This window comes from Nesoenas mayeri (genome assembly GCF_963082525.1).
Source record: "Nesoenas mayeri genome assembly, chromosome: 1".
In the NCBI taxonomy this organism is placed as follows: Eukaryota; Metazoa; Chordata; class Aves; order Columbiformes; family Columbidae; genus Nesoenas; species Nesoenas mayeri.
In genome coordinates this window covers 108123437-108144081 of record NC_137541.1, presented here as the reverse complement: position 1 = coordinate 108144081, position 20645 = coordinate 108123437, and the positions used below count along the sequence as shown (strand labels likewise).

Genomic DNA, 20645 nt, shown 5'->3' with positions numbered 1-20645 from the left:
GAAAAAATAATCAGATAATTTTCATTAAAATACCTTGCACAGTAACTTCCTGCAGTAGCAGTTATCCTATGTTGGAGAGTCATAGTCTTAGAGTTCTCCTAAACAATACAGTCAACATTAGAGGCTGCTTGGAAGTATGGGCAAGCACTAACCAGGACAGATACTGATGCAATAAAAAAGGGGAAGCCTGTAACTATAGGACCTGTATAGCCAAAAGGATTGTCTCTGAATTAAATTTCCTAAGAGGTTTATCTGACTGCTGAACAATAAATTCAAATTAAGACCACTAAAATCAATATAATAATCACATTTTGTATCCCTGAGGAGCCATCAGGAGCCAATTGTGAGACTGCAAAAACCTCAACTTCAATTAGAAGCTGTGATCTGAATACCTGCTATTGTGTTTCAGTGGTGCTGTTTTCTATAAGAAGAACTCAGAAAAGAAGAGAAAACTACATGCACAACAAAGACCAGGAGGTTAGAGACTTGCTGCGTGAATTAAGGATGCAGTGTTAGCCTTTGCTACAAATTCCTTATTTTATATTCAACTTAGTTCTTTAGACTTTTGCCTAAGATAAGGGATGTACAAATAAAAGTTGTGTTTGTTTGTCTAAGATAACATCTATAAATACATATCTGGGAAAAAAAAAATCAGCTAATGAACAAGGTTCTTTCTGTGGAAGCAGGTTATTTCTGAAAGAGCTGCAATCTGTCTCCCTGTGTGCTGGGAAAGAACGGTCACCAGCATTCAACCTAACTTAGATTTTTGTCTCAGTTAATTGAAGTATTTTCTTTCTTGTTTTCTTTTGCACTGCCTGATAAGTACTTTGTGAATAACACTATGTTCCCTTCAATATCAGTAGCAATTTTTTTATTTTTTTTTAAGGATTACATCCTTTCTATTATTTCAAAAACAAATAGATAAACTAACTCATTGCACTGAGCCACTCTGAGACTACTCTAAATAAAATAATCTGGGATGTGTTTAAAAACAAATGTCTTCCTGCATGGAACAGATTTTCTCCTCTTTTTTACTTTTTCTTCTGCTCCCTTCCCCCTCCCCCCGGCCCAGCCTTGTCTTCATTACTCCTCACATCTATCTCCCAAAGATGCAACAACAGGATATTCAGAAAAACTGATGCATACTGAGAATCCACAAGGCTTCCGAAGAGCCTTTCAGCCTACCATCTTTGATTGCCTCTACTGGGATTCGGCTTTCTTAAACTGCTTCTGAGGCTTGGAAAAGTAGTATGCATTAAAAATCCACAAAACACCACTTTAGGTAGTCAAGTACATCTTAACAAAGCTGTTCACAATCCTTCCTACAGCAGTGAATGTGGACAGTGTGCTCAACCTACCACTGATCTCTACAGGCACACAAAAAAATTTGTGAGAAGGGTGAAGGCACCACCACACCACTCACTAAGGAGATAATCCCAGTTACACATGATGTGACCTGACCAAAAAGACCATTATGAAATTCCCTCTGTATGCTCAATCAAAAATGTATTTAATCCTTTTTACTGTGAAATACAAGCAGCTATGTTTCATCAAGCTCGAATAATCATCTAAAACATAATTTGCATGAAAGGATCAGTGAAAAATGACATGGTTAATATCAGGACATTTTATTTGTAAAGGGTAACCAGCACCCAATTACTGCATCCACATATGTAACTCTTTTACATTCCAAACCAAACCCAGTTTAGTCCTTTTTTGATTTCAGATAAGCTTTGAAATATTCAGACATACGCAAGCCTTAAATCTCTGATACCGATTTATTTAACAAGCACCATCCCATCACTAGTTACCGCTCTTTATCTTGCCTGTGGTTTAAAATGCTAAATTGTTCATACGTTACATGTCAGGAGTTTCTTGGACTACTTAGATCGTCTTTAGGACTAGAAATTTGAACACGCAAACTGTGAATATGCAAACACTGTCCTCTCCCCCAGTTTTCCCCAAGAAGTTTACCAGGGCGCAGAGCAAGTCTACTGCTTCCAAGATGAGCTCCTGATGGCCAATTCGTGTGACTCCAAGGTCTTCCAGCTCTTGATGAGTAATGCGTAGTAGCTGGTCACCACTAATCTTCTCTCTCTCAAAGTTCTTAATATATTGCTGCAGGCAATCATCAAGACCTGCAAAAACAGAATAGAAGAAGGGAGGACAAGTTAGCAACTTTTTATACTGCCATAGAAAATAAAACTGGGCTGGAACCAAAAATCAAGCCAATGGATGATACTTTCCCTACCTTTAAGAGGAACATTTCAACATTACAAAAAATGTAATGCTACCCAGAGGGAGAGCTATGGCAGCCACAGCTTTTCCACCTGTGGATGATACCAGCCACTCCTGAACCCTGAACACAGCCCTGAATTTTTGTAGTATACTGCACCATGAATGCCTGTCTGGCAGCCCCTAATAACAGATATGTTAGCAATGCCTCCATTACATCTTGGAGGGGAGAGGAGAGGAGAAGAGGGAGAAAGGGAAGGGAGAAAGACATGGTCCCTTCTCTAGGTACAGCATATCAACATGGAGCGAAGAGTGCCGCAGAACATGAGTTAATTCATCATCCATCCCTTCCCAATCAATCTTTGCCTAAGAGGGCCAGATCAGTATAGGGAAGCTCTGCAGTATGTGCATCCTTGTGCTAAGGGGATAAGGAAAACTCTTGGGAACTTGGTGGTCCATCTAAAACTTGTGTCTGAATACCTTCCAATAGATCATCATGATTGATACCAAGTAGCAGGTTTTGACAAAAACCTGAATGCATTAATCTAGCAGCTTCTTGAGAGATATCACCTTTCTGATGGCTGTCTTCAAACAACCCCAGCCAGCACATATCTCTCTCTAATGCTGAAAAGACATCTGCACATTAGGTTGCAAGGAAGCGAGAACATTTTAACTTGCTAATCAAAACATCTGAGAAATCTGAGGATACATTTAAAAGATCAGTCTAACTGGTGAGCCCCAGCTGACACATAAAAGCCACAGCTTGCAACATAAAGCTTCTCTGATACTGGTTTTGTTGTATTTTTGGTTCTGTTTCACCCCCTTTAGGGTGTATCCACAGCTCCAAAGAGACTCATATGAGGAACATGTTGGTATTGCATTCAGGGATACCCCAGTGCCAGGCTAGCCTGCCATTCCTGGCTCAGTCTTTGGGCAGGCGTCACTCACATTCCATCCCTGCTACATCCAGCTGAATGTGCCCTGCACACATCAGTACAATCCTCACACAGCTTTCACTTCTAGAATTCACACACCAAAACTAAACCATATACAAACACACTGTAAATCAAATACTCTAGGCCCAAGAATAGAGGAAACTCTCCTTAGCAGGCGCCCAGTTCCAGCAGCCTCTGACCATGACCTTCTAGAATCTGCCACCTGATTTCCTGCCTCTGAAACAAAGCCACATAAAGGTCTAGGTTAATCAAGCATTTAGAGCCATGTCTTCCACTCATTTGTTTCCTTTTCTAATCAAACAATCACTCCAATTGGTCATAGACTCTATTACAGCTTATTAGCAGGGAACAAAATCGTGATTCAGGACAGTTCATGTATCACATCCTCCCACATGGCTCCCCGATGTGCTTGACTGGCTTGTGAGGAGCTAAAATTATTCTCTAATTCTCCAGTAAGGAAAATACAAATGGCTAAACTTTCAGTAAGAACAATGATCTACTAAAGCTTTTATTCTCCCAGGTTTCATCCCACTACCTTAGGGGAAACTGCATAATCAGAACCACCAAGACTGATCCACAAAATGACCTGATTGCCACACGTGTGCATGGAAAAGAAGACAGAAACACTCTCTAAAGTCAAAACAATACACCCTGATGCTCTGTGGAGGGCCTCACCGAATTTTTGATATTTTTTTCCTTTGTACTTAAATAACAAATATTCAGCCTTTGGCCTTAGAACTGCTTGTTAATCACAAGTAATGTTTCACTGTAGAACAACACAATACACACCTACTCAGTGTGCTGTACAAGGGGAAGATCTTAATTTCTCTTTTCTTAGACACCATTGCTTCAGAACATGCCGAAGGGCATGAATCCTGCATATTTCCAAAGCATTTCAATGAGAGCCTTCAAGTCACCCAAACACTGTGGTGTATCTCTGAAATGCTAGGCAATGCTCATCATTATTAGCAATCAGAAAAGCAGCAATAAAAATTAGGTTTTCTTTTCTGCATGATACCTGGAAAAGAGGCTATTTACCAAGTCAAACATCTAGAACTCAGATGTTAACATTTAAGTTAAAAAAGGAAATAATTTGTCCTTGAGTCTTCTTGAATCCACTTTATTTGTTCACACGGAGACACACGATACCATTATCTTGAATTTTCTGAAGTAAGCCTCCTTGATTTATCCATATTTGCATCTATTTTTTCCAAAAGCCCTTCTTAGCCCAAGACTTCCATCTGGTATATTAATTGCATGAGCTGTTTTACAAGCACAGTCCCATGCATAATGGCATTGATTTTTTGAAATAAATTGAATATTCTTGACAATATATGAAACACTTCATCTAAAAACATATTAAAAATAGGCCATAGATGTTTTTTCACTAAATGACTAAAAAAGAAGACAGTAAGTACTTGTAATATTCCTGAACTTAAGTCCCACTCTGTTTACACAGACTACTGAATGAGAATAATAACATTAAAATATTCAACGTCATCAGGTATCAAAAAAATGAATTCCTAGCTAAGAGACTAGCAAAACAAATCCAGAATAAGACATGACAGATGCACTTAATAAACACTTACTGACAGTTAATTCTAAATAAAGCTGTTACTCTTCCTCTTCCTGCTATCTATGTATTTTTGTCATTCAGATGTAATATAGATGGATGCATATAGTTCATATAGGGTATGAAAAAAATTTAAGACAGCAAAAATATTACTGACAATTGCTTGACTCACCAATTTCGTAAGAACCACAGCCATGAAAGAACAAAATAATTTAATCATAAATTGCATGACATTTTCAAAATACCTTGCCACAATTGCTTCCCGTCATTCCCTAAATAGAACATCCTTTTTGAAGTCATTTATTTCTGTCATTCTATTTCGTAAAAAAAAAAAGAGCAGCAACTCTTTTTGTAAACAAAACTGTGTACAGATAGGAAATTAATAATAATAATAATAATAATAATAATAATAATAATAATACATAAAGGCTGCCTGCATTCCTTGCCCACACCTTTTCAACCCAGAGCCAGGCAAACAGCATGTTTGCCAGCAGCCCATCAGCCACTGCTGCATTCACATCAACAGGAGAGGAACTGCAGGAAACAGGCACCCGTGCCTCATAATGCCATTTAAGTTCAGACAGGACAAGATGTACCAAAATCCATCAGGTGCATGGGGTCCACAGAGACACCCTGGAAGCTAACTGGGAAAGCACAGATTTCTTAAGAGCACTTTGTCTTTTACAATATTCCTGCAAGTCCAGCATCCACTCAACCTCAACATAGTAAAACATTTTTCTAGCTGGCACAGTCTGCTCCTCTTCTGCTCCACAATGCCCTCATATCAGAGGATGTCATACAATCCACATACCCAAGGAATCCCAGAAGATAACTCAGTTTGATGTACTAATCTCTGTTCCTGGCCACAGGTGTGATTAAGTTTGCCAAGCATCTAGTAGTTCTGGATATTTCAAGAACAGTCATTTGTGTCTGAAAATCAGATTTGTTATTATGCTCTGGATACATAAGGCTCTATAGCAGGAGTGTCAAACTAATTTTCACCGGGGACCACGTCAGCCTTGTGGTTGCCTTCAAAGAGCCGAATGTAATTTTAAGACTATATAAATGTAACTACTCCTACATTTATACAGTTCTAAAACTACATTTGGCCCTTTGAAGGCAACTGCGAGGCTGACATGGTCCCCAGTGAAACTGAGTTTGACACACCTGCTCTATAATATATCAAACAGATTTTGTGATATCAATACACAAGTAAGTCTCATATTCAACAGCTCGCCTTCTCAGCCAAAATAACCACAGGATCTTTTGAGTATATATGAAGGTAAAGGTATTCCAATAATAGGAGAGCTTAAAGTCAAACCATATGATGGTGCTCCTCTTCCTTTTAGACTTACTCTTTAAAGGAAATACTATATAATGTAACTTTTTTTTCTTTTTTTTTTTCTTGAAAGATTCCTCACCATACACTCATTACCAGGCCAGTTTGACTGGGGCCTAGAAGAGCATTTGATATGTTAAGTTAATACATTGCAAATCTTTGTCAGCTAGTATACCCCTGAGGTCTTATGTACACAGATAGACTGTTCTGTGCATTAACAGAAAAGGAACAACTATTTTCATTACATTTAAAGCAAGTTCTACCTCATCTGTGGGACTAAACAAGCACAAAACAATACCAAAAGTAAAGAAAGCTCCCCCAAAAGAAACTGCTCAAGAGATTCAGTGCTTTTAACGTTAAAACATTTCTCTAGAAAAGTTTCTCTTGCAACTAGAACATATTAGAGCTGGTTTCCTTCCCTGCTCTGTCATTGTGTTCTGCCTTGTGTGAGCCAAATTGGAGTCCATCAAATCATTAACAATTTTTAATGGCTTACTGATGTGAAATGGGGCAGATTTCTGTGCAGAGAATTCCTTTTATTACAATGGCACAGTAGAAACTGATCAAGAACTGTTTCATTTTGTTTTTTCACTCACACGGTTTTCTCAAATAAGATTGCAAGATGCACTGCTACCCTCCAGGGAAATCTTCCACACTTGCAATCTTCCTAACTAATAACACAATTGCACACTTCATGATCTCTCTGAGGTATTATCTTATTTTCATGTACATAACAGGTTTTCTTTTGAAACAACTAAACCAACAAACTACCCTGTAATTCAGTGTCAGAAAAGGTTATGCACATCTGTGGTAATTCAGACTCAGATGACACTCTCCATGAAATACATTCTCTGGTTCTGATCCCACAGTCTGCTCCTTCCCTGCAAGCAGTTTGGTCTGTCCTCCCTCCTCAAAGAGATCAGAAAGTATTAAGATAGACTATATTTTCCTACAGCTAGATCTGAACTCAAATTTGTAACCAGCTGTTCCGATATACAAGAGAAGATACAGCTCTAAAAATAGAGGCAACTAGGTAGAATATTCTTACCCAAATTGATGGCAAAGGAATTTTTCCTTAAGACTAGAAAATCTCATGTCCTTATCAGCCTTTTTTTCAGTTTGGGTTAAGGGAAAGATAATGAACACTACAGGTTTAACTATCACACCTGAAACTTTTTTATGCTCCCCTATTAAATAAGGACAAGGATGCACCCTGACAACTTCCCTTGGCAAGCCATTCTTCCGTAAACTGAAAAGTAATAACTTACAGAAAATAATGGAATCATTTAGCACAGGAGGAAAAGACACAGGTTTCTTAAAAAAAAAATAAAAATTACAGGTTTGGGGCTTTTCTTTTTCTTTAAATATAAGGCAAACAAATTAATCTTTCAATCTGGACAGAAGAAGTATGCTCTATCTGACCTCCATCAGTTGTATGCCTTAACAAACACAAATTCAGCCAATGGACTGTAGCACAGAATTTAACAAGTCATTAAAAAAAAAGTTTAAACTAGAGTTTAATAAAAGCTAGACATTTATGTAGCACTGTTCAGTGCCTTTTCAGGTTGCAAACTATTATTTGTTATATTTTTACTCAAACTAACATGATGGCAAGAACCACTAAAACACGAGATATTCAGAAAAATACCATGGTTACTTTTTTCACTACTCACTATTAAATATGCGTTAAATTTAAGCCAACTATTCTTAATAAATGATCACCCTAGAAAGTGCATGTAGGTCCACTTATGCCACACACTATATTTCAAACTTGAATGTTCAGCTGAGTTCCTGAAAACTTAGAACACTGTGTTATGAATTACACATTCGCACACAGGCTTTATTTATCTGGAGCTGGTAGGCTACTAGCCTATTTGCTTCAATTATTAAAAATGCAAGCTTTCCTTACATCAAAGAGCAAAACAATCAGCCAGGAAACTTCTCCCTCTCTTTGACCTCAACCAGAGGGCTGCTCCCAGGCAGAGGCAGCCCAGGGCTGGCAATTCTCCCCACCACAGCAGCTCCTGTTTGGGGTACACACTCAGCTTTCACACTAGGAGAACTAGAGCACAAGAGGTGAGACTAGGAAAGTCCACAGTCTGACTGTGGGAGATTGGCATTTGGAAATTCTCCATGTCCCTCAGTATGGATGTCACCACAGAAACCGGGAACAAGCCAAGCCAGCTGCTCCCCCACCTGAGAGGCAAAGATAATTCTCCTTTGCCCACATAAGGGATGCGCACGTAAAGGATGCTCGCTGCTTCGGTGTCTTCAGCACCTCCTGGGCTTCATATGTGACAAACAGATGTCACAGTTATCAGTGCCAATAGACAGAGCAAAGAACAGAATGTTTTAAGTGGATAGCAAGTGCCTACCGTGGATGGTACAGACGCAAAAAAGTAATGCCCTATCCCAGGGAAGCGCTGCAGGTAGGACAGCAAAAGAAACACCTGAAGCAGCTTTTATTACAGATTGGGTAAAAATTACAATATGTTTTAAAGTTAAAAAATTTTTAATTGCTGGACCCAGATTTATGAATGGGTACAGGATTAATTAACCTGTAAAATCCTACATTTTTAGGCAATGAAAGAGAAACACAATGCATTAAAAAATCCACTAGATATATACTACTACTTCCAAAAAAGCATGTTAGGTTTGTAGAATGAAGAACTTGAAGGACAGTTGATGAGACCATGAGAAACAGCAACGTAATCTGAACTCAGCCCCTCCTGAAGGTATTATAAATGCTGAGACTCTGGTTACTAGAGCAGAGGTACTGTGTACATCACTGGAGTAAATGAGGAAGGTATCACACTGGGCTCCTGAAGAGATGTGCGAAACGAAGAACTGAAATAAAAGTGTATTTTAGACATTGCGTGTTGCTCTGTTCTTTTTAAGGTCCTCGCCAGGAGAAAGGCCTGTGCTCAGGTAAAGAAAAAAACACCAGTGAATTAGGAGATGCTATAATATTATTCTGGGTGAGAATGTGGGAGTCAAAGGGTGTATTTGTAACAGCAGTGGGTTGAAACAGCAGTTTGAGATGAAAGAAGTACTGTCTCAAGTCACTACAAATTCTGTAATTAAAAATCAAATTTTGTTCAAGGAATCTAACTTCTAAGTGTCTGCTGTTTCTGTGTCTACAGATACATGATCTTTTCACAATCATCAACTCTCATGAGACCTGGATATATGAACTGTATGACCATGTTGGCAATAAATGGCAATTTTGTTCATCAGAAAATTGCAGAAAGATCAAGACTGAGTGGATCATACATAGCTCGTCAGCAGCTCTACCTTATAAAAAATTTCACATGGACCAACTTTTAAAAGGGTTTTCTTGAAAAAAGAAAATGAAATTTTAAAGAAAAGACAGACTGAAAGTGTACACGTATACTAACTACAAGCATGATTTAAAGATACAGAGGACTGAACTGGGTGCAGTGTCTAATAGAACATATTTTTAATAAAATCAGTCCTTGCTGATAGACTACTTATAATCAGGGCTTATTATGGCAAGTTAGACTTGTTAATTACAAGAACAATATTCAAAGTGTTCTGTTTAGCTGTTGATAAACATAATCATTCATATTTTTCTCAGTGCTTTTTGTTTCCATTATGCCCATCTGTACAGCAAAGCCAAATCTTTATACAAGCACATATAAGTTTTGCAAAGTATTTGAAATCTTAAAACATAGATAACACTGCAAGAGTGACTGCCGAGCACTGTTTCTATGAAATTCAAGGATTAGTACCGCTGATTATCAATATTGTTCTCAATGTAAGAGGTTATAATTATTGTTATATTTAGGACTCTTATTATTGGATTACAATGACCACATTGTTCAACTACAGCTGTGGCCTTTGCACACGAGAAATGCTGAAGTGTGCTGAAAAGTTAGTGTGGCTGATGATGATGGCAGCAGAAAGCTCTTTGCTAGTGGAAGGGAGAGGAGCCAAACAACCCACAGCATCATTAAATATCAGGAAACCCTCAAATGAAGCTAATCAAAGGAATGCATTCATTCACTCTTGATAAACACTACTACTACAAACTGCAGGGACCTAGGGCAGTCACAATGGGGATGGGATGAGAAAGTATGCATTCATTCTCATAATTCAATCTATAAAAATGACAGATTTTAAGCTCAGGGTTAGAAGTTCAGCACAATTTGGGAGGCATCTAGAGATACACTAAAACTATCCATCCTGTAATATTTTGGGGTTTTTTGTTTGTGTGCTGGGTTTTTTTGTTTGTTTGGTTGGTTGTTTTGGGTTTTTTTGTTGTTGGTTTTTTTCCCCTCCAAAAGAATCCTACTTGTATTCCGAACAAAGAACTGACGGGGTAATGGGATGAGGATGTTGGTTAAATATCATATTCTACCAAAACCAGAAGTTCACCAATAAGTTGTCCAAGCATTATAAAGATTAATAGACTATAAATACTGAATTAAATACTCCTCTAAAATCTGCAAGAGGAAATCCCATTATTGTCTCCTTTTTTTCCTACATAAATCTATGCTGTCATTATTATTGATGCAGCTTTGAGGACAAGGAATGTACCACAAAGCTTTGCAAAAAAACAAGAGGAAGAAGTGGCATTGTTATGATACACAAGGATCCAGACAGTCTAGTCTTATTCAGGGTCTCAGGATGCTAGAGTCTGTACAGAGTAATATACAAGGAGACATGGTCCTGACCCTCTCTTCCTCCATGAAACTCAAGCTGGCTAGTTAATGAAGGCAGACCCTATAACAGCTACTTTTATTTCTACTCCATTTCGCTTTGCTGTTTTCACACTCACATAGTCACACTCTCATTTTTCACATGTACTCCAGTCTGCAGAATAACTCAAGAGAGGGAAGTCTTGTGTCCAATCAATAGTTAACTTCTTCCTCAAGGTACCACATTTCTGCTCCAATTACAACATGTAAATTAGAATACATTGCAACTATCTTGGCATAGAGGCATTTTTTAATCAGCATTGTAAAATTAGGGTTCTAAATACCATTAACCAACATCTATTTGATTTCTGTTTCATTGGATTTTTTTTTTTTTAAACTTCAAACATAAAAATTTTTCTCCTCTAAAATGATTCCTTGTACAGCATCTGTCTGCATCACTAGCACTGTAGGGATATTAGACTAGAAGGAGTAACTTTATATTTTAGGGGGAACCAATTAGGAATAAAGCAATTTATTAACACAACACAAAGTTTTTCTCAGCACTGTACTTCTGACTTCAGAGTTTTTAGAGGTTTATACTAGTGCGAAGCAACTTTACAAGATTAAAAGACATTTTATCACAAAACATACAAGATTAAAACTCAGCTGATCACCAAACATATTATATTGCGGTGCCTGCAAACAAAAAGGCTACACCGCTGGTTTACGTGGGGAGAGCAACTGTCCATCCAACAACAGCGTATGGCTCCTATCACTTCTCCAACACATCTCTCAAGCAAGCAGCAAACACTGATGACATTAAAATAGGCTGAAGTGAGTACCACCAGGTTCAGGTACACCACCAATGTGACAATGCCAGAGCTGGAAAGGGCTGGCAAGGGCACAGCGTGCCCAAGGTAAAGCAGACCTCCATCTGCCCCAACCCTGGGGCCACAGCTGCATATCTCCCACCCCAACTGTGCTGGCGCACAGCCTCTGCCCCCCGAACAATTTTGCACCGCACAGCAATGACAAACTGCCAAATTCCCAAATATGACTGTCAGCAATGAAATGCAACCACCACATTCCCTAAGGACGGGAGGCTTTTCCTAAATAGGTGTGGTATTGGGTTCTTCAACAGTTCAGAAGGGGCTATAAGGCTGAAACACCCCCTCAAGACTTAAGATATGGAAGTCTTTATTTTCCATCACTTTTTGCCATCTCCCATGATTATTTGCAGCTGTGCTTCACACTAGCACATATAACTATAGGAAGTGCAAAGCCATCAGTGTCCAAGCCTACAGCAGGCAGGCAGGAGGGAAAGTTTCTTCAAACTCTGAGTGAACTCCCATTCATTCTTCCTTCTCCCAACGCCCATGCAATTCCCAGGCTTGGAGCTCTCTTTAGCAGAAGCTCACACAATTCAGCACAGTGAGAGATTTGGGACGGTTTTAGGGTTGTGGGCAGAAAAAGCTGTAGATTCCCCTCCACATGACAAAGAAACATCTGTAACTTAAAATCACTGGTCAAATACTTTGATTTGTGTAGGAGTGTATGAATAAAAAAGGGAAAGCCATACTCCTAATATTCATCACTTCACATACAGTGTCTCAGTAACCATTCCACCCCTCTGCAATATAGAAATGAACCACACATTAAAGGGGAAAAAAACAAGTAGAATACGTAAGACAGTCAGAAGATGTTTATGTAAGCCAAGCACACCCCTGACATTAACCAAGTAAGTAAATAAGTACTGGTTGTTCTTTCAAATGCCTTCCCATCTTTGCATTTTTACAGCGTGCTCCAGAGAAGCCACATTAAACACACTGTTGTTGTCACAAGAAGGGACCTCCTCTTCTCTCTCTCTCAAATGGGCTGATACATGCTATTACACAAAATAGTCAAATAAGCTCTGCCACAGACTTTATTATAGTTCTTCACCACCAAAACCAGCTTTGCTGCCAAGAATTTATTATGTCAGAAGGCATCCTTTTGGAGTAAGCTGGAACATCACATCCCTGGAAAAATAATACAACAGCTGTTGAAGCTTTCCTTTACTTCAGTACTTTACACTGTCCCTCACTACTGGAGAAATCTGTTAATGGTTCAAATGAGGCTTCAAGGTTTATTTGGCGATGCCATCACACAGGGTACGTGGATTTCATGCAGCCCAGCAGTGTGGTTAAAAACAATGCATTCTATTTTACAGCACAAGCAGTTCCTCACTTTTGCCACACTTCTGCTGAAGCGCTCTCTGGAGCAGCAGTAGATAAGACACTAGCTTTGGCTGGGAGTGCTTATATGATGACTTCTACCCATGCCCCAAATTTTTCTTCCTTCCTCTACACTTAATTTGCCTTGTAATACCAGCAAAATCATCCTGTGTTCACTGGCTCTATCTGTCTTCTCTCAGGAAGGATTTCAGAATTAAGCCAGAATCCTGAGGATATCACCTGTAACTGAACAGAGTATGTTGAAATAACCACCTACAGTCCTACAAGTACAGCTCTATTACATTATTATACACATAGATCCTATGTATCATAAGTTGAAAACTCTTCCGTTTTAAGCTTCTTGTCTAAGACAATCTGCTTCAAACTATATTGAAAGTAGAAAGCTTTACATAAAAGTATGTGCAAGTACAACTTTACATGCCTGCTCTTCCCCACTCTCCCTCTCACTCATTAAAGGAGAAGAACACATTCCATAATCTACAATATGAACCATAAGGCTGTAAAGTGTGAGTGTAACCCACACAACTGGATCATGGCAAAATACATTCATGAGTTGCTTTTATTTTCTTTGGCAATATACTTTTTAAAATAATGTTATCAGCTCTGCATAAGTCATAAACAAATAAAAATTTTAAAAAATGCTGAAGTGACAATCTAAGTTACAGTTTAGCTAGTTTCTCATTTTGTATAATCACTTGCTCATACAATTTATCCATATGAGCAAAGAGCAGTAACTAGGAATTAGATCCTTCAAAGACTGAATTAATCTACACCGACATATTAGTCGCTTTCAAGTCTCGTCAATGTTATATCCCCAGGAAAGAGAAATGAATGTCCACATGGAAAGTAATGTGTGTACGCATCAGACAAAATTAATAACAAGTTGTTTTTTAACTGTTAACTGCATAGCACTAAACTGATGGTATGAAACCTGTTCCTGAAGCTCTTTCCCAAGGAGAGGATGAGGTACTTAATTAAATACAGGTGTTACACACTACATACATTTGTGCAAAATGCTGCAGTTTGGTGCTACTAGCATTTTATAATGCACACATATACATGCATTCACTTAATCAATTCAGAGGCCTCATACTCGCAAACCCAAAGAAAAAGCTGAAATCCCCACACTTTGCCACTGTTGCAGGCAACACTGAGAACCACCTAGAGGGAGGTGGAAGATGCACACTGCATTCGTCCTCCCAAGCAATTCATGTAGAAAGAGGCCAAAAACGTCACAGAAAACACAGGGTCAGTGAGAGCTCTACCTGTGTGGAGCCCTCCAGAAGGCAGCACAAGGGGAAATGATGCTCTCCTGCATTTTGCTCAGCCATACTTACAAACAGCCTTGCCTCAAGCCACATGGAAGGCATGGCAAACTAAAACAGAGCTAAGATTTAACCAAGGCTGCAGTTCAATAGACTCTAGCTAACATAGCTTATCAGATGAAAGGAAAAAAAAATATTGAGTTTTACCACTGAATTAACTTTGAGTTTGGGTTTCCTTTGTGTGATCTTCACCCTTTAATTCTGCAATATCCTCGGCTGGTACAACTAAATACTTTCATCAGTCGGTGTGGGATAAGTATCCCAATTATTCCTGCCCATTTCCACAAACTATCACCAGGAGGTAAAAGCTGTTTAACACTTTATGAGCTAGCTGTATACAGCCAACTGTAGTATACTTCTTGGTCTCGCTCCATTATCTCTGGACCACTTAAGTAATGTTTACTTTATATTGAAAAGTTTTGGAGAAGGTCTATCAGTATAAAAATACTGTTTCGTTAGCATCTCATCCAGACCTAATCAAAAGCCGGAATAAAAGACCAAAACCAAAATGTACAAGAACATATTTGAATTTTCACTCTGCAGAGTTTAACTGCAGACTTGTTATATGTACTAATTTTCTTACTGTATGCGAGATTCCTTATTCTGTATTTATTCTTAAAATTGCACCTGAAACATAACATTAGATACCATTTCAAGTAGTTGTAAAACCTGAATGAATTAACGATAATTATTATTTTGATCACAGTAATTCTGGCTGACTTTGTATGCCTTCCTCCTTGCCACTAAAGACTGAAGGAAAAGACTGTCCTGTCCCTAACCTGCCACAGACTCCTTTACTCTCATTAAAAATAAACTTTCTGAACTTGAATGACACTTAAAGAGCGGGTTTTTGAAAAGACAGATGACACGTTTATTTCCCAGTGCCTGCTCTAAGGTATCAAATGCATCCTTTCCACCATCATTTCCAAATGCCAACCAGTCTGTTAAACACATACTTATCAGCTGTGTTCTGATCTTCTACTGCATCACATGCATCTTAGTGTGTATGTATTACTTCAGCTTCCTGTTAAGAAACAGTAATACCTTAATGCTCTTCAGTTCTTTTAGAATGTCTTTGTTAACTTGAACTACTTTAGAAATGACAGGGCTTTTAAAAATAAAGCATGCATGAAGTCATGCACTGGTAGATAGGGAATGGCAATTCTAACATCTATAAATATAAGGTGAAATTCCCCTCCTCATGACAGGTTCTGCTCTGCTAAAGTCCCCTTCAGAGCTGGTGCTCTGCATAATGGCCAGTTTCACAACTGTAATAGAGAGAAAAGTGCAAAATGGAATAAATTTCTGAAGCTTTAATATCATAGTTTAGTATTAAAATTTCAACAAGATGTTGGTATATTTTTGAAAACTAAAATAACAATATAACAATATAGGACGTGTTGATTTCTGGGACAGTACTTTTTAACAAGAAATGAACACTAAATCTTAGAGTGAAAATTACGATCAGGAGGAGATTCTGGAGACTTTTGACCAGAGTGGTTTTGCAGCACTTTGCTCCATCACCTCTGTCAGCCCATCCTGCAGCCAGATAACATGACTCCTCCTTGAAGACCACTGTTGTGCCAAGCTGCCTTAGGCTCCTTCAGCTGAAACTGCAGCATTCCCATCTGCAGCCCACCACCACAAAACAGAAGTACTATCCATTTCCGCACAGCGGCAAGAATTTAATCGCAACACCTGAGCACCAGTGATGCAATCCTCAATAAAGAAAAACCTGTAACAAGGCTTAAAAATATCCTGCCATGATATTGTGCCCATAAGACTATGTGGTCAACTTGTGGTTACAGTCAGATAAGAAAATCATAATGACAGGCAAGATTTCAGCAAGAACCCTGACAGCTGTCTCAGCAGATGGGCTGGGAAATCTTATTAGGATTCCCACTTGGAGAACCCACCTTACCACCAAGCTAGAGGCTGCTTAAAGACCAGGTAAGCTTTACTTATATCAATATCACTCTTATTTATTCCTTTCCCAGCACCACCACGTGCAAAAATTTCCCTCAGGACATCTGTTACTTTGCCAGCCCAACCCACTCCCTCTCTTCATCTCCTCATTTTCTTTGCACCATTTTTCATCCTCCTCTCTGTCCCTGCAGGGCTCTGTGGTCAGCATCTCCTGCAGCAGGCAGCTTTGCTAAGTGGCAGAAGCTGTACAGCAGACTGACAAGAGCCTAAATGATTTAGCTGCTGCATGAGAGCTGCTGCTAACATCAGCAAAGCCACCCAGAAAGAGCATTACTGTAATAGTTCCACCTTACTGCTGTCACTTGGAAAAATCTGTGACTAGCAATAAAGGTATCTAAGTCATGCTCCAAATATCAGGCTGGCAACATCACGATGCACCAGAATCCAAAGGAAAATTATGTTTTTTCTACATAAAAACTCAAACTCTGAGCATCTTGTAGGGATCCTCCGTCCTATCAGGAACACTGCATCTTCATCATTTGCAGAGAGAATTTTATAACTTATTCTACATTGTAAGCCAGTTGTTGGCAGACAGAGCAGTGCTTTGACTTCCAAGCATTCAACAAGAGTTCCTATTAATGAAACACTTTTAACCCACACAGTTCAGGTAGGGAGCAACTTGCTAACATGGGTCTCACAAAGTCTGTGCATCACATTTAGTGTTGGGCCCATCTTCTGTGACACAACTTGACACTTCAGTCACATATTAAGCTCTAAAGCATCTGTTCCATAATGAACTGTTACATGCTTGCCAAGAACCTAAACACTGCCTTTTGGATGTGTATTGCTAAGTTGCAGGCCATAATTTAATACTCATCTGACATTGACGGTGACCCAACATTTAATGGAGCTTAATGCTCTTCTGATGCCACTGATTAAATTATTGCTCAGTAGTCCAGTTTCATAGTCTACAATTTGCAAGGAAGCAAGACAGATATACAGGCACTGTCTCCTCTCACATCAGTGAATCAGTTCACTGGCAGGAAAAGGTTCCTTAATTGAAGTTATAGGTAAGTACACTACAGTGCATCATTCGTCAATACAGATTTTTGTTCAGATGCTTTAAGCCAATTATATTGTTATGAAATAGCAAAGTATGAGTTATTCCCAAATGCAAGAGGAAAATATGGGTAAAAGCCTTGACCCAGCATGTACAATGACTTCATAACATCCTGAGCACTGTCCAGGAAACTCAGTCCCCTGGCCAACAGGAGTTTCTATTCATTTTCCCCCCACAAGGTTGTTTAACAGTTTGGTCACTGCTTAGACACAGCTGTGCAAACAATCTTTCAATGTTTGGCCTGATGCTATTGAACTCCATCCCAAAATGTCTCTCTCCTCCTTTCTGAACATAGGATGAAGAAAGCTAATTTGGACGCAGAGGATTAGATGCCTTTACAGCCCAATTTAAATCCTTAGATGCTAACATTTTTGAGTTTTGAAAGAATTTTACTAAGTAAATTAGCAAGTTTAAATTTATAGCTAAGACAGTTGGTAGCAACAGTACTTTCTAAATCACCTCGAGAGGGCCTGTTCACATCTGGAGGGAAAAAAAATGCCCCGTGAATGTCCAAATGTTTAAAACAATTAAAAGCAATTAAACAAAAGCAAAGAGAAAGTGATGTTTCAAAAAAATACCTTGGAGGAGAACTAGAAAAAGTTTTTGAGGGCACAGACATAAAAAACAACAACTCTGTCCTTTTAGATGCCCAGAAAAATAAACCTTTCATCTCAGAAAAAAGCAGAAGAGTGTCAGTACACAACTGCTTTTGCAGGATTATTGATTATTACATTATTTTCACAGCTATCAGCAACCCAAACCCATACCACCCTCAGTAAAGGAACTAAGGACTAACTACATGCAAATAGAATGCTATATGCTAGCACGAATGCAACATTAATGCTGTAGAAATAAAAAGGGTCAACATTAGAAAATCCCCAGAGTAAGGTCTTCAAGGTATATGCACCTCAGCTACACTGTAGTTCTCAAATATGGGCCGCATTCCTGAGACCATCCAAGATTTAGCTTCAAGCCTGTGAATACTCACACCAAAACTAGAGCAGATCACACTAGCGCTTTATGTAAGCATGAGCTAGTGCATCCTGTTAGGTGATGAAACTTTAGTCCTTGCAGAAAGTTGCAGAGTTACTCATGTCTTTTCAGCTGTTAGCAGGCGGAGACTAAATAATTTAATTAAAATTATGGAAGGTATAAACATCAGACCTAAGTATGCCCTTTACAGTGTCTCAGAAATTAATGTCATTACCTTAGACTATTATGAAAATATCAAAAGCATCAGCATTTGGAGATATTAAAAAAAAGCTTTCCCATTAAACACACATTATTAGCCAGTGTTAATATATGTAATATGTTCCAAAATGAATTTTAATACAGTTTTATAGAACCATAAGGCAAACTGACTTCTTCCTTTTTGGTTTTTATCCAGAAATGCTTTAATACTGTTAAAATAACTTGATTCCCATTTGTTCTGAATTTGGTCTTCAAGATTTTTTCATGTTATGTATTAGGAAAAAAAAACAAACCACAAGACAATAAATCAGTGTTTTGAACATGCAATAGCTGTTAATTAAATTTGAAGCTGTTAATCTCTGTGTAGAATCTCAAACCTAACACACTGCCCACATGAAGAAGATCTCCAGCTCAAACACTGAACTGAAATCTCAAGAAGCAGGGTCCTGGATGACTCTTTGGGAGGTGCTTGTAACATCTTATGGTTTCTGAGACCTTAAGATACTTTGCCAAGGATAAACATATTTTTAGGATTCTACCAGCTGTAAAGTATGTAGAATCCTTCTTCCCTTTTTTAAATAAATATTTTCTGTATTGTCAAGCCCATAAAAATGTATTTAGTTCTAGTAATAACTGACTTTTTTAAATTTGCATCTTACTCTTCAATTTCACCTTTCCCACTGCTTACCACTAAGCAATTCTGCAGAATTATAGCAGCCTCCCAGTACCTAAAGGGGACGTACAAGAAAGCTTGAGAGGGACTGTTTACAAGGGAGTGTAGTGACAGGGCAAGGATTAATTGCTTTAAACTGAAACGAGGTTCATTGAGATTAGATATAAGGGAGACATTCTTCACCATGAGCATGACAAGGCACCAGAACAGGATGCCCAGAGAAGTTGTGGATGACCTGTCCCTGGAAGTGTTCAAGGCTTTGAGCAACCTGGTCTAGTTGGAAGTGTCCACATCCACAGCAGGGATGGTTGGAACTAGGTCATCTTTAAGATCCTGTCCAACCCAAGCCATTCTACAATTCTATAAGGTTACACTTCAACCAGGCCTTCAGAGAGGTGGTTTGTTGTTTTTTTTTTTTCCCTTGCTGTAGGAAAGAAGCTAAGCTCCAGAAAGAAGGAGAAGATTTTCTTCTGCAAACCCAACCCTCATCACTCAGTAACCTCTAAATGACAATAGGAAAATTTACCCCACTGGCATGCAGGAAAAACCTAACACGGTATTGTTTTCTTGCACCTGATTTTCACAGTTATATCTGAAAGAAAACTTTACCATTCGGCATTCACAGGAAACAAACAAACAAGCAAAAAAAATCTCTTTTCCTGCACCTCAGTTTTTCCTTTGACTGCAGCAGTCATCACCTGCTCTCCACTGTCTTTCTCCAGCAGTGCATGAGGAATGAAGAAAGTGTGTCTCAGCCCAGTCCCAACTCATCAGCACAAGCAGGAACAATAGCCACAACAGTCACCTTTCTCTCATCCCTAATTCCCACACACAAACTCACTGCTATTCCTCCCCCACCTCTGCCTTGCAGCAGAGGTACTTTGGGTCCCCCACCATGTCCATTACAGCTGGGGAAGACTTCGGTGTGACCACGCCTTATCTCTACCCAAAACCTGTCTCACCTCTGCTCAGAGCTTTCCCATGCAGGCAGTCAGCCAGCCAAACACCCACTCCCCACAAAGCTGGGGGAGAAGCTGCAAAAAGCCACAGCCCACATCTTCTCACTTCTGCTCAACATTTCAGGCTGCCTCCCCCTCCCCACAGGGTGGGTGCCATGTGCTGCCTCCCCACCCACTGCCAGGGCATCACCGCATGTACAGAGCCACCTCCACATTCACGATTAACAAAGCTGGCAGAAATCCACACAGTACAAATTCATTGTGAAGACTTGGCTTGAGGCTGGTCTTGGCCATTTAGAAGAGCAAAAGGAAGGACAGAGGATGATTAGCAAACTTTCACTGATATTTTCCATGGCATTCCCTTCAGAGTTCCCCAGAATATATTATTAAAAATGAATGATAGCTTTTAATCTTTCACACATTCTGTATTTTTAGAATACAAACAGCTACACA

The 20645-nt window shown here is 39.0% G+C and overlaps 1 protein-coding gene across 4 annotated transcripts in view; it reads right to left on the bottom strand.

Annotated features, from left to right (window-relative positions):
• CNKSR2 (connector enhancer of kinase suppressor of Ras 2) overlaps window positions 1-20645 on the bottom strand; it is a gene marked incomplete at both ends in the record, with an annotated part of 212516 nt that overhangs the window by 174294 nt on the left and 17577 nt on the right. For all 4 annotated transcript variants that reach the window (XM_080363336.1, XM_080363337.1, XM_080363338.1 and 1 more), the window contains one exon: window positions 1975-2138. In XM_080363336.1, the coding sequence (XP_080219462.1) occupies window positions 1975-2138 (164 nt within the window). The remainder of the gene's footprint in view (window positions 1-1974; window positions 2139-20645) is intronic.